We start from the raw sequence: 13,350 nt of genomic DNA, 5'->3' as shown, positions 1-13,350 counted from the left end.
ACATGGGAAAATGTGGTAAATATATCAGATAGGCAGAAAGATGTTAACTGAGAAGAACTAAGATTAGAAAACAAACAAAAGCAAAACTTCTGGTTTCCACCTAAAATTATTACGAATTGTATTGTTTATATGGTGGCTTTTATTTAAGTATGTACTGAAAATGGTTCAAAATAACCAGGTGTACTTTTGTGTTCAGGATTTAATTACACTGTTAAGGTCAGGAAATGAGATCACTACCAAAGAGTGATAAGGCCTTGAGGTGTAGAATACAAGTGACTATGGTATTAATAATAAAGATTTGTCTCTACATTTCTGTTCAGCAGTTTTGAAGTCTTAGAATGAGCCAAGGATTGAATGATTTCTGAGGCAAGATGCCTATAATAAAGCCTTGCAAAGTCCTCACACCTTTTAAAAATTCAGGCTAGATTCTGAAAATGTCAGAATGTAAATGAATCATTTCTGCTAAGTGTCCTTCCAGAAGCTTTGAGTCTCTCTACACCACGCGGTCTGTGTACTATTTATGGTATTCCTAAATAAATGTCTAGGAGATATGGACAAGGTCAGTCAGCCATGATGTCACTTACATTCTAAAGAATTAGTGCAGTTTTTAAAGAGGAGCATATTTCTTTTCACAATAATTAAGACCTTTTTTCATGTAGCATGTTCTTGCCATAAATGACAAAATATAAAAATGTCAAATATCAAAATGAAAAGTGCACATGTTCCATTTCAAAATATATATATATTATTCTTCCCAAGATCATAAGAATATAGATTTTTTATTATGGGACATATAGACTACAAAAATATGAAATGTTTATTAGACAAAAGATTTTTATTAGAGAAAAACTTTGGGCCACTAGGCAAAGGGAAAATTTTTTATTACTTTGAAATTGAAGTGCATAATTACTATTGAAATTAGCTTTGAGCCTGACCTGTGGTGATGCAGTAGATTAAAGCATTGACCTGAAAATGCTGAGGTTGCCAGTTTGAACCCCAGGCTTACCCAATCAAGGCACATACAAGAAACAACTATAAGTTAATACTTTCTCCTTTTGCCCCTCCCCCTTTTTTCTCTCCTCTCTCTAAAATAAAAAAAAAAAAAGAAATAAAAAAGGACATTACCTTTGAGAGAAATGATTCTTGACCTCATCAGAATCATGATAGCTTTTTGCCGTTCCGTTTTCTTGATAGTTTTATTTTAATTAAAATTTCTTATTGAATAAGCACACCACTTTTTTTATTTTAAAATGGTATGTTGGCTGGGACAGAATCTCATATAGGCTGGCTTAGTGGTGAGGATGTCTCTGCTTTTATGCCTCCTAAGTTTACTGTGGAATCTGAGTGGTTCAGCCTCCTTTGTTCTCTTTAAAATCTTGGGTGACATTAATTGTTAATGCTTAGTAAGACCTCGTGGACCCTGAGAGTCTAACAATATTTCTGATTTGCAATGGGTTCAAGAAGTTTTATGAAAGAACTTGAACAAGTTCATGATTGGCATTTAATAGAGTAGCATGTATGACTCTACAGTGTCACTCTCAGAAAATTCCAATGCACGAAAACAGGGTCCTCCCAATTTTGACCTTTCTTGTTTTTTTCAGTTTGCATTTAATTTTATAAATAGTCAAAAAACTGTTTTTTTTTAATTTAATAAATTTTCTTAATTCCTAAGAGGCTAGAGTTCTGGTGGAACATGCAAATTGCCATATATGAAAAACCTCCCATTGTTCCTTCTATCTTAAATACTGTAGTGAGCTACTCTGATAAGGTTTTCATTATCTGGGAATTAGCTAACCTCTTCTTGAGTTTCATTCCTTTAGTCTGACTCAGATTAGGGATTCAGTTTACAAACCATTTCAATGGTACACCATGTTTCTTGCCCTTTGCTTAATTAAGTACCTACCTGCTCTATTTTACAAACAGAAATAGTTGATGGGTAAAACCTTGTTTTATTCTCTAGACAATTTAACTGGTTACAATGTATTTGTCTATTCTAACAAACTTTCATCTTCCATCAGGAGTCTTAAATTAAGATACATGTATACTCTTTACTTTATTTTTATTTTTTTCTAGTATATCTCCACCCTTAGATGCCCAGTAACATTGAGGGCTGTCTCTTCACAATCTTGGTAATTGTTGTTATTACTTTTTAGAATTAGAGTTGATTATATCTTATAGGTGGGAACTCCTATTACTCTGATTCCATTCATCTTTTCTTTTAAAATTGCCTATCTTTCTTGATTTATAATGCTCCTATGTGAATTTTTTTTTAACAGGGATAGAGAGAGAGTCAGAGAGAGGGATAGATAGGGACAGACAGGAACAGAGAGAGATGAGAAGCATCAATAATTAGTTTTTCTTTGCGACACCTTAGTTGTTTATTGATTGCTTTCTCCTATGTGCCTTGACCGGGGGGCTACAGCAGACCGAATAACCCCTTGCTCGAGCCAGTGACCTTGGGTCCAAGCTGGTGAGCTTTGTTCAATCCAGATGAGCCTGCACTCAAGCTGGCGACTTCGGGGTCTTGAACCTGGGTCCTCCGCATCCCAGTCTGACGCTCTATCCATGGTGCCACTGCCTGGTCAGGCTCCTATGTGAAATTTTAAAATTAGAAAACTATTGAGCCAAGTTTTATGAAATAATTCCTTGTGATCTCACAAAATTTTTTTTATAGAAACAGAGAGATAATTAACTATAATAAGTTTGTTTCAGGATACATATAGAATTAAGATTTATTTGTTTATATTTTTAAGTTTCATCAGTTTAGGAATTTTACCATAGACTAAAACTTATTTTTTTTTTATACAAGGTGGCCCTCTCAATGTTTTTGCTTTTTATAAACTTTACTCAAAAGAATGCTTCAACATAAGTAGAAGTTGTTCAGAAAATTTAAATTTAACAAACAACCTCTTGACAAGGTTGTAGAAAGAATAAAAGTTCCCCTGGCTTATAATTGTTTTACTTTTAATTTTTGTCTGATTGCCTGGCAAACTGTTACTGGAAAAAAATGCTATATCCCTGTTACATTTAATAGAATCATAATGGCCTAAATGTTTCATATTGGCTACAGGATGACATTTGAAGAACTATAGGCTTTTGGAAAAGAACCTTTTATTCATCTATGTATGTTATAAATTAGAAGCTAGTTTATTCAAAAGGTAATTGTATTATTATTCATGTAGCAAGGATCCAGAGCAACCAATAATTAAGCATACCTGTATGTACACATCCATTGGTTTTCTGTCTCAGAAAACTTCCACCAATTTGGGGGACTACATTAGCTTTTTCAGGAACAAATGAGGCTGAAGTGAGCACATTTAGGGAGGGGATGGTTAGCAAGAAAGAGGAAGAGAAAAAAGAGTCCTTTATGTAAAATGTGTTAAATGAAGTCTAAAAACATTTCTTATTATAACATTACAGGCAGTTCAAACATGAGAAATAAGAGCCCATGTGTACATTTTACCAACATATTTTTTCAGTGTAAAGTATGTTGATGCTGCTACATTTGCATCTGATGGAGCTAGCCTTGATAATCAATTTAGCATGAGGACTATAGATGTGCTGTATAACTTCAATGTGAAGATTACTGAAAAGTACTTTGAGTTTGAGTCATCCATACATTCAGTAATGTGATGGATGTCAAGGTTAATGTGCAATAAATCCATCAGTAGTCATGGAACTGATACATTAGTGTTTGCTGTATAGAAACATGCATAAATAATAACGGTGACATGTTCTTCCATGTTGATAAAATGCTTGTAACTGATTAAGAAGTACTGTTGCTGAACATTGAATTCACTTACATAATAAAATAAAATGTACTTCTATAAAAATATAATTTAAAAAAGGAAACTAGATTCCATTTCATTTTATATACTCAGTCCTTTATTTAATGGTTAAAATGATTTTTTTTTTGCATCATGGTATAATTCTTCCCATCCTAGATGCTTTATGTTGATGAACTAATATTATTTTTTTCATAAAAGTTCCAATTGAGTGCAATGTAATATCCTTCCCATTGTCAACTATTAGTGAATGTACATAATAATATAATGAGTTTATGTGACAAAAGTGCCAATCCAAGAAATGAAATACTGAAAAGATGAATAAAAACTGAGGTGAAGGAAAGTCATTTTTTAAAAAGCATTTGATTTGAATGCAACTTTGAAATGAGTTAAACTTTTCTAAAGTCTGTTATATTGAAATAAAACAACAGTATTGCAATATTAGTTATTTTATATTTTTACCACACATGTATACACAAACACACCACCTATTATCTCTAAAATGCATTGGGCACTTATTATGTGCTAGAAGTGGGACTAAAGTGTTACTGTGCCATATCCCAATTAATCTTGATAGAAACCCTGGGAGGTAACATGTTATTACCCCCATTTTATTCAGGTAGGAACCAGAAGACTTAGAATAAATAGCTTAGTCAAGGTCATGGAGCTAGTAAGTGATACAGTTGGAGTTTAAACCAAGGTATGCCTGAGTCCAGACTTGACATTCTTAATGTCTTAGTTATTCTGTTTCAGTAAGTACATCATGTCCTTGGTTCAGAAAGATGCAATTTAAAGGAAGTATATTTGGACATTTTAGTCACCTGACCCACTACATTTTATTGTTGTAATACTCTCACTTTCTCAAGCTTACCAAAATAGAGTATATAACCATTTTCTATCTTGGCGAAAGGAAGGTTATAAGAGCATAGAGATTTTGTAGAGTTCATGCAAAGTGATGAAAGAAAAAAAGAAAGAAAGAAGAAAGAAAGAAAGAAAGAAAGAAAGAAAGAAAGAAAGAAAGAAAGAAAGAAAGAAAGAAGGAAGGAAGGAAGGAAGGAAGGAGGGAGGGAGGGAGGGAGGGAGGGAGGGAGGGAGGGAGGGAGGGAGGGAGGGAGGAAGGAAGGAAGGAAGGAAGGAAGGAAGGAAGGAAGGAAGGAAGGAAAGAAAGAAGAGAGAAAGATGAAAGAGAGAAAGAAAGAAAGAAAGAAAGAAAGAAAGAAAGAGAAAGAAAGAAAGAAAGAAAGAAAGAAAGAAAGAAAGAAAGAAAGAAAGAAAGAAAGAAAGAAAGAAAGAAAGAAAGAAAGAAAGAAAAGATTCCTATAGAGGTCAGTAGGAGAGAACTATGCCAGGGCTGGACATTTAATTTCTTTGTTTATTATGGAATTGTGCCAATAAGTACAATTCAATGTATTCTTGTGCATAGAGAAGAAAAAAGAAGAGAGATTGCTTTTCAGATCTATCTGGAGTAAAAGGACACTAGAACTAATTGTATTGTTTGACACACAGTGTTACAACTTTGTTTTGCTGAAAATTAAAGAATTGGAAAATTATTGTAAGGACAGAGTAGCTAATAACATGCTAGTTGCCAACTTGTAACACTTATTGGAAAAGTTGAAATATGGGATGAAATAAAATCTTCAGTAATGATATTTGTATTGTGACATTTATCTTGCTGAAAATATAAACCTTTAAATTATTATCCTCAAGTCCTGTAACTGAGCAACTAGAAACTTTCATAGTTCCAGAAGTTTGAGAAGTGTATCCTATACCAAAGTTAATCTGCATATATTAAATGTTCTGTCATTTCACATTTACATGTTTTTTTTTTTTAAAGAATTTTGAGGTGAAAGGACAGTATATGATCATGAGGTGCAAATGTCACTTTATGGATATGAGACATTAGAATATGATAACAGTTGGCCTTGATAAATTCAGACTGACATATCCAATTAACTTTTTTTGACTGTCTTGTTATAATAACACAGATGTTTCTGTAATAAAAATTATATATATATATATATAAGAGCTGGAGCCTGGATACTAGGTTTCCTACCAGCTCTGCCACATAAACAAGTTTGCAACATGAGATAACAAGTCAATCTTTATGACTAAATTTCCTCAAATATAACATGGGAGTAATGCTTGCCTTACTTTCCATGCAGAAGTAAAGAAGAAATGAAACATTTTTTGTGAAAGTGATATTTAACATCCCCAAACACCATGTAATGTAAGATATTTGTTGTTTTATAACACTGCCTTGTGTGCATAACTAAAAAATATCTGAATTCTTAGATATGTTGTATATTGTCAAGTAGCATCTCTAGTAATGAACATTTTTCTGAATTCACATGAAATACATAGTCATTACAGAACAAAGTTAATTAAAGGGAAGAAAATGAAATAAAGTACCAGCACTCAGAGGCTACCGCCACATTTCCATTCTAAAGAAATATGCACATTTATAAGTTCTTGTCCTATTTTTATCAATATAGTCTTTACTAAAACACTTAACACTTAGTCATCTGCAAAACTTACTAAGCAGAAAAATATTTATCAAATAGGATATTACTCATATCCTGATGAACAAGCTTCTGATAATGCTAAACATTATCTGGCATTCCTGATACGCAAAGCTGTGTATTCTAAATTGTCTTTGCTTGCACACTGACTAGTGCCATTGAAATATAACTTACCTATTTTTACATGAGAGAGATAAGCTACTTTTATTCATTAGTATCCAAAATATGTATAATAGAGACATGCACAGCCTCGCTACCTTTGCATTTTCACAAATTTTTGTCTTACCACTTTTATATCCAGTGTTATCCTGGCAAGCTTCTTGGGTCCAGTCTATGCACCAAGGCCTTTTAGACCCAACAGGCATATTGCAGAGTGCTTTGGGGTTCCTCAAGGGCCTATGGAAACATGTCAGACAGAACACAGAAAAAAGGAAAATGGAAAACAAAAAATGGAAAACATTGATATTATCAATGATTTAATTAAATGTGCATAAATGTGATATTATAAATGTTGTCACTTAATTGGTAAATGTGGTAATCATAGAAATTTGATGGGTATATATCTTGAAAACATATCACTGTACACATAAGCTATCCTCTTGGTAGAAGCTATTTTCCCTAAACACAGTATGCTGTGTCACCTAAATTTTAATATTCACTCTTATTGCTTTCTTTACCATGTTCAGCACATAGTAGGTACACAATAAATATGCAGTGGCATTCTTTGTTATTGGAAGGCTACACTCTCCTCTACAAATTGTACCCATAATACTGTTCCTGTGATAACTAAATCAGTGTTTTTGTGGTTCCGTTTAGTGTGGAGGGAGATCTCTTCTCTATATATTCTAACTGAAAGAATTCATTTCATTGCATTTAGTGAGATAGACTCCAGAGCAGGGGTCAGGAATCTATGGCTCGCAAGCCAGATGTGGCTCTTTTGATGGCTGCATCTGGCTCACAGACAAATTTTTAATAAAAAAAAATAATAACATTAAAAATATAAAACATTCTCATGTATTACAATCCATTCATTTCCTACTGCTCATATTCATGGTTGCGGGTGGCTGGAGCCAATCACAGCTGTCCTCTGGGACAACACCAAATTTTTACAGGATAATGTGTAATGTACAGGGATCGTTGTATGGCTCTCACGGGATTACATTTTAAAATATGTGGCATTCATGGCTCTCTCAGCCAAGATTCCCGAGCCCTGCTCCAGAGGAACAATGATATAAGACTTGAATGCATTAAAGGCCTAGTAAACCTGTTTGGAAACAAAACTCTTTAAAGTAAGATGGATAATTTACTGACATCGCCACCATAAAGTAAAGTTTGCACAGTCACCAAATGTGGCTGTGGCATTATTCTTAAGTGCTGTAATACTGGTATTCCCTTTAGAAAAAAAGAATGGGTCTTTCCATGATGCTGAGGAGTTTGACAGCTACTAGATGTTGCTTGTTAAATATGATTTGACTTCTATGGATGGTATCTATTATCTGTATTTTCTTGACATGACTACTGTGGCTTATGGCTGTTCATTCACTAGTTATCATCTGTCATGTGAATAGACCTATTCCCCATAAAAGTTGATTCATAGAATGTTTGTTGCAATTTGCTTCACTGTGCTGTATGACTCTGTCACATCTGAATGCAGACTTTGTTTCAAAACAAGTGGATGTATGATTCTGCTCCTTTTGGAAGCATCCAAAGTCAACGGTTCCTCCTAAACTATAAACGATTTCTTAAAAACCCGGCAAGAAGAACTAAAACCCCCTTACATTCTATGTTTGTCCAACTCAGTTGAAACAGCAGTGATCTTCTGTTTGTTCTGAAACACCTGCTGATAGATTTAATGATTGTATTAAAAACTGAGATGCTTTGGTACCTCTTCCTTTTTTTAGACTCTTCTCTTTTGTGAGAATGTTTGATTGAAATTGGTTATTTGCTTATGTGCTTTGTCAATTTTTTTTCTCACTTGGCCATAGTATGAATTTAATACTTTACTGATATGTCAATGGATCAAACATGGGGAAGTGTACACTTCACATATTTGGACTAATTGTTTTTGGTTTTTGTTTTCCAGCTGGGACAACATATATCTTTAGCAAAGGTGGTGGACAAATCACATACAAGTGGCCTCCTAATGACCGGCCCAGTACACGAGCAGACAGACTGGCCATTGGGTTTAGCACGGTTCAGAAGGAGGCGGTGTTGGTGCGAGTGGACAGTTCTTCTGGCCTGGGGGACTACCTGGAGCTGCACATAGTAAGTACTTTCCAAATAAGATCCAGCGTTTGCTTTTTACTGTTAGCTTTTTGTAAGTAACATAATTCATTCTTTTGGAAGTTTCTCTCCCCTGGCAACCAGTACTTTGATACAGAAAATATAAATACACTCTAGGTAATAAGAACTTATACCTACTACTACTGCTGTTAAAAATGTTCTTTGTAATAGAAAATATTGTGTTTCTTTGAAGTGTGAATTTCTCTCAATTCTTTGGTCACCAACATTTATTTTGGGTGTGTTTTTAGTGACTTCAGGCTGACCTGACAAATTAATAAAATAATTTATTGCCCTGTAGGTACTGTTCCATCAGGCTGGAAGCAGAGGGTTGTAATGCTGGTGATATCAAAAGATCTGGATGCAGTGTTTTTATTTCTTTTCTAACCTGGGAAGGGAATGGTCTGAAGTGACATGCAATGGGTGGGAGAAAAGAAAACTTGTTTCTTTGCCATCTTACACTCATTTTGATATGGAAGTATAAAGAAAGTACAGTGGACTCTTGCCATTTATATCCTGGAACCCTTTCTTTTTTTTCAAACTTTTAAGCTTCCCACAAGAATTTAGTCAGTACATGGTAGATATCAATAATAGTCTATAAATGAAAAACTTTTTTTACCTTTGAAAGTTGCCATAACTTACTATAGCTTGGGAGCTCTTCCTCATATCTCTGCATCCAAAGAGTTACCAATTTGTGTGGTTGCAATCCTTTATCTCTTCATTTCCTTGCAATATTTGCAAAGAAGCTTCACTGTTTAGAGCTGTTTATTTTACTGATATGTCAAAATAAGACCCAGAAGAAGGCATCACATTGGTAAAAAATGTAAAGGGTTCTTATTGTCATAATCCTTGGTTGAAAGTCACTATCTTCTGGAAGGTTCCAGAAGCATGTATATCTGTTGATCTATCTCCCTTTTTATCCTTGAGGTATAGTTTATCACTTCTGCCTCATGTGATCATGTAAGTTTGTTTTGTTTCTGTTTGTCTATCCCTATAACTTCTTCCTTTATCAGTACCTGTGTCTCAAAGAACATCTGATTAGGTCAACATGTTTTTTCCTGCTAGAAACTGGCCTTCAGGTGCTCAGCCGAAAGTGATTAAGAAAATCATCAAACAACAAAATATGTTATCACAGAGTTTTGCAGGGCCTTAATTTTTAAATTTTATTCATTTATTTTTATTAAAAAATTTTAATATATTGATTAGAGTTGACATTTCAATATTATATTATTTTTAGCTGTTTAGTGATTAGACATTTATATAAATTATAAGGTGATAAGCCCAATAAGTGTTGTACTCATCTGACACCATATATAATTATTGCAATATTATTGACTATATCACCTATGCTGTAATTTATATCCTTGTGTCTATTTAGTAACTGCCAGTTTGTACTTAATCCCTTTACCACTTCCCAAGGCTCCCCACCCACCTCCCATCTGGCAACCATCAGTTTTTTTTCTTTATCCATGAGTTTGTTTATTTTCTTAATCTTAGTTTTCCATTATACTTACAGAGTCTCAAATAAGTTGAGTAAGGAGTTTATATTGATCACAAACTGAATTCATTGCTAATCCTGAAAAGAAAAAAAGCAAAACAAAACAAAACACTTCAGCACAACCATTATTGAACTGTTGTAAATTTACCGTTGTAAATTTTCAATTCCAAATGCAGTTGTCAAAATGGAAACCCAAGGAAAGTAATTTCAGTAGCCTTTCAGCAAATAACTAACAATCAAAACTGAAAGTGTCTAGATTTTTATGGCATCATAAATAAATGATCACTGAATATAAACTTAACTAGTTCAGTAAGGAATCTTGCTGTTTAGAGTAATCTCAACTTTCTAAATGTATTTGTTCCATTCTGATTTAAGAACATTGCTACTTCAAAAGACAGATTAATAAAAATGAAAACAAGAGCTTTTCCTCTGGAAAGAAATTGCTTATTGATCCATAACCAATTACACATTTACCCTGTGAAAAGATTCTGCAATGATCACTCTCAAATCATAAGGAGTCCTATTATTAAATTACTCAGACTACTCTTTTTTGTTATATGGTCGAAGAGTTTTAGTCTACAAAAATGGGTTTTTCTTTCCAATTCTGATCAAATGTGGGCTTAAAATCCTTTCATACATGTTGACTTTCTCAATGTTCGCACCAGCCCAATACCCTCCACAGCTCCTTTGCTGGCCATGGAGTTCTGAAAGCTGTTCTGTGAAAGCTTCCTCCTTCTGAATCTTCTCCCTTGGTCTTGCTAAGCCATTCACTTTGAACTCAGCAGTTACCTCCACACATTCTCCTTCTTGAATCTGCCGTGTTCAAACTGTCCAATGACCTGAGAGCTTATCCATGACTGGGAGGCAAAAAATGGACATTGGTTCCTGGACTTGCCAAATAGCCTTGTTGGTCAGCCCTACTCACTTCAGTATCAACTAGTAAGACTCAGTTTAATGCAAATACGGACATCTAAAACTTTTCCTATCTCCCTCCTTTTTCTCTCATTGCTAATAAGTGGTGACTAGCCTTTAGTGACTCAGCATATTGCTTACACGGAGACGAGTTACTTTGTTTCACATTTTCAACATACCATCAACTGACACAGGCTGGTATTTTGCTTTGTACTACTGAAGTATACCTGTTCTTCTCGTAATGTTGGGTACGTTACGAGAAAGTGGGAAGAGCAGTCAGATATTTGAAAAATAAAGAGGGTGGTACAGAGGGAAGAGAAAGAAAAAGGGAGAAATTTGTGGACAAGTCCTGCCGAGGAAGAGGACGACAGAGACGCAAAGACCCGACACCGGGGACCAGGTTCAGTGACGCAGATCCACTTTATTCAGGAAGTAAGCTAGTTTATATACACAGGTTCAGACTATAGGGTGTTATAGTGTGTTCCTCAAAGCCAATGGCTGAAAAGATCAGGGAGCTCCATGGTTGGCACTGAGTCACTTCCATATAGCAGGCAAGCTCCCTTCCTGTGTATGCCCAGGAAGCTTCTGGGAGCTGGAGTATTCTCACAGCATTGCATCAGCCACAGCTGCTAGGAAAGCACTCTGCACTCCACCCACATCTCCCTTTTCTCTTTTAATTAAGGCCAATTGGACTTGATGAATGACAGCTTGCTGTTGTTGTAGCTTCTGAATGCTACACATTATGCAACGGAACCCTAGTAGAACTAAAACAACTATAATACCTATTATACTATATACTAATAGATTAGCTAGATTAAACAATGAGGCAAGCTTCTGTAATGTTTGACTAGTTAGGAAATAGAACAGGGGTCTTAAACAGGGGATTCCTCCTAGGGGTCAGGGTGTCATTTTCCTCCCATTGTGGTACAGAGATCTTCTAGGTGCTGTTAAACACAGTTCCATTTTGATTGTAAAAAATGGACATAGGTCAATGCATGCCCACTTCCCACAAAGGTCCCAGCATCCAAACATGAAATGGATGGCTTTCCATGGGCTGCATACTGCATATGGTTGCATTCTGTTTCTCAGCTTTTGATGCCAAACTCTGAGGTTGATGGTCTGTGTATCTGGGCCAGAGGCAATGCGGCAGTCTCTCCAGGGAATTCCTTCTCGTGAGAGTGTTCTTTGATGTTCGTCATACAGGAACAGGGAGAGAGGCGACCCTGGGAAGGCAAGGTTAGCGGGGCAGGCTCAGCTGTTGGGGAGGAGGGCTTGTAGGCCAAGTACTGAGCCTTGGCTGGTAGTACCGTATTCAGCAAAGTCCCCTGTAGTATGATTTCGAAGGAAGACTCACCCCTCCAAAGGGATGGTGTTATTATTCAGAATAAACTTAAGTAGCATTGGGTCACTGAGGTTATCCCATAAAGTGCCGTTGCACTGTTGAGATTCCTGGCAACTACTGTCACAAAGGAGATTAAGGGAGCAGTTACTGGAACATACTGCTAGAAACTGTGGGCTATTAACTTCAACAGGCATAATTATGCCAGGGTGAGGAACAGCCACCCATACATGAGGATCTCCTCGCACCTGGCAGTTCTCTGTGATAATGGCACACATGAGGAGGAACAAAGTGAGGAACTCCTCCAAGCGGCCGTTCAATGCTGAGGCTGGCCATCTCCTGAACTGGAGGGTTTGCAGGTGTTGGAGGCATCGTTGGTGGGGTCATCTTGGGACACTGGGAGTGACCATATGTTTCTTCCTGGGATCCAAATTGGATGCAGGGTATTTTCTGAAAAAACACAAGCATAACCTCTACCTTTTGTTAGAAATGGGTGCAGTCCCTGCCACTGAGCTGTGTCTGGGTCCTTCCAGCATACCAACAGTAAAGGGGTTGGGTGGCTACAAAGGCCTCCCCAATGTTTGTAGGCTGGGGTTATACCATCAGAATCAAAAGTTAAATAATTAAGAGTGAATACAGCACTGAAGAGCACTTCTTTGGTGAGGCCCGGGGCATATCCCCCCTTTCTTTTTGAATTTGAAGCTTAATGTCTCTGTGTCGCCATTCTACAACAGCTTGTCCTGGGGATTATAAAGAATGCCAAGGCGGTGTGTGATTTGCCATTGGGAACAAAAGGCTTTAATTTCCCAAGGTACACCAAGGCATAGCATGGCCTGTTGAAGGGCATGAATTGCATGTGTAGTTTTTTCTCCTGCTAGGGCCATGGCCAAGATAGCTCTGGAGAAGATGTCTACTGCTACATGTACAGTAGACATCTTTGCCAAATTGGGGGACATGAGTGATATCTGTTTGCCACACAGCAGTAGGCTGTAAGCCTCAAGGATTGACACCCTGTGG

General features: G+C 36.1%; 1 protein-coding gene across 22 annotated transcripts in view; it reads left to right on the top strand.

Annotated features, from left to right (window-relative positions):
* The window catches only part of NRXN1 (neurexin 1), a 1,279,091-nt gene that overhangs the window by 891,196 nt on the left and 374,545 nt on the right, over positions 1 to 13,350 (top strand). For all 22 annotated transcript variants that reach the window (XM_066267113.1, XM_066267112.1, XM_066267110.1 and 19 more), the window contains one exon: positions 8,388 to 8,569. In XM_066267113.1, coding sequence (XP_066123210.1) covers positions 8,388 to 8,569 — 182 coding nt within the window. The remainder of the gene's footprint in view (positions 1 to 8,387; positions 8,570 to 13,350) is intronic.

The sequence above is a fragment of the Saccopteryx bilineata genome, chromosome 3, assembly GCF_036850765.1.
Source record: "Saccopteryx bilineata isolate mSacBil1 chromosome 3, mSacBil1_pri_phased_curated, whole genome shotgun sequence".
Classification (NCBI taxonomy): Eukaryota; Metazoa; Chordata; class Mammalia; order Chiroptera; family Emballonuridae; genus Saccopteryx; species Saccopteryx bilineata.
The sequence above is the reverse complement of the archived record's forward strand: the minus strand, read 5'-3'. Positions and strand labels throughout refer to the sequence as shown.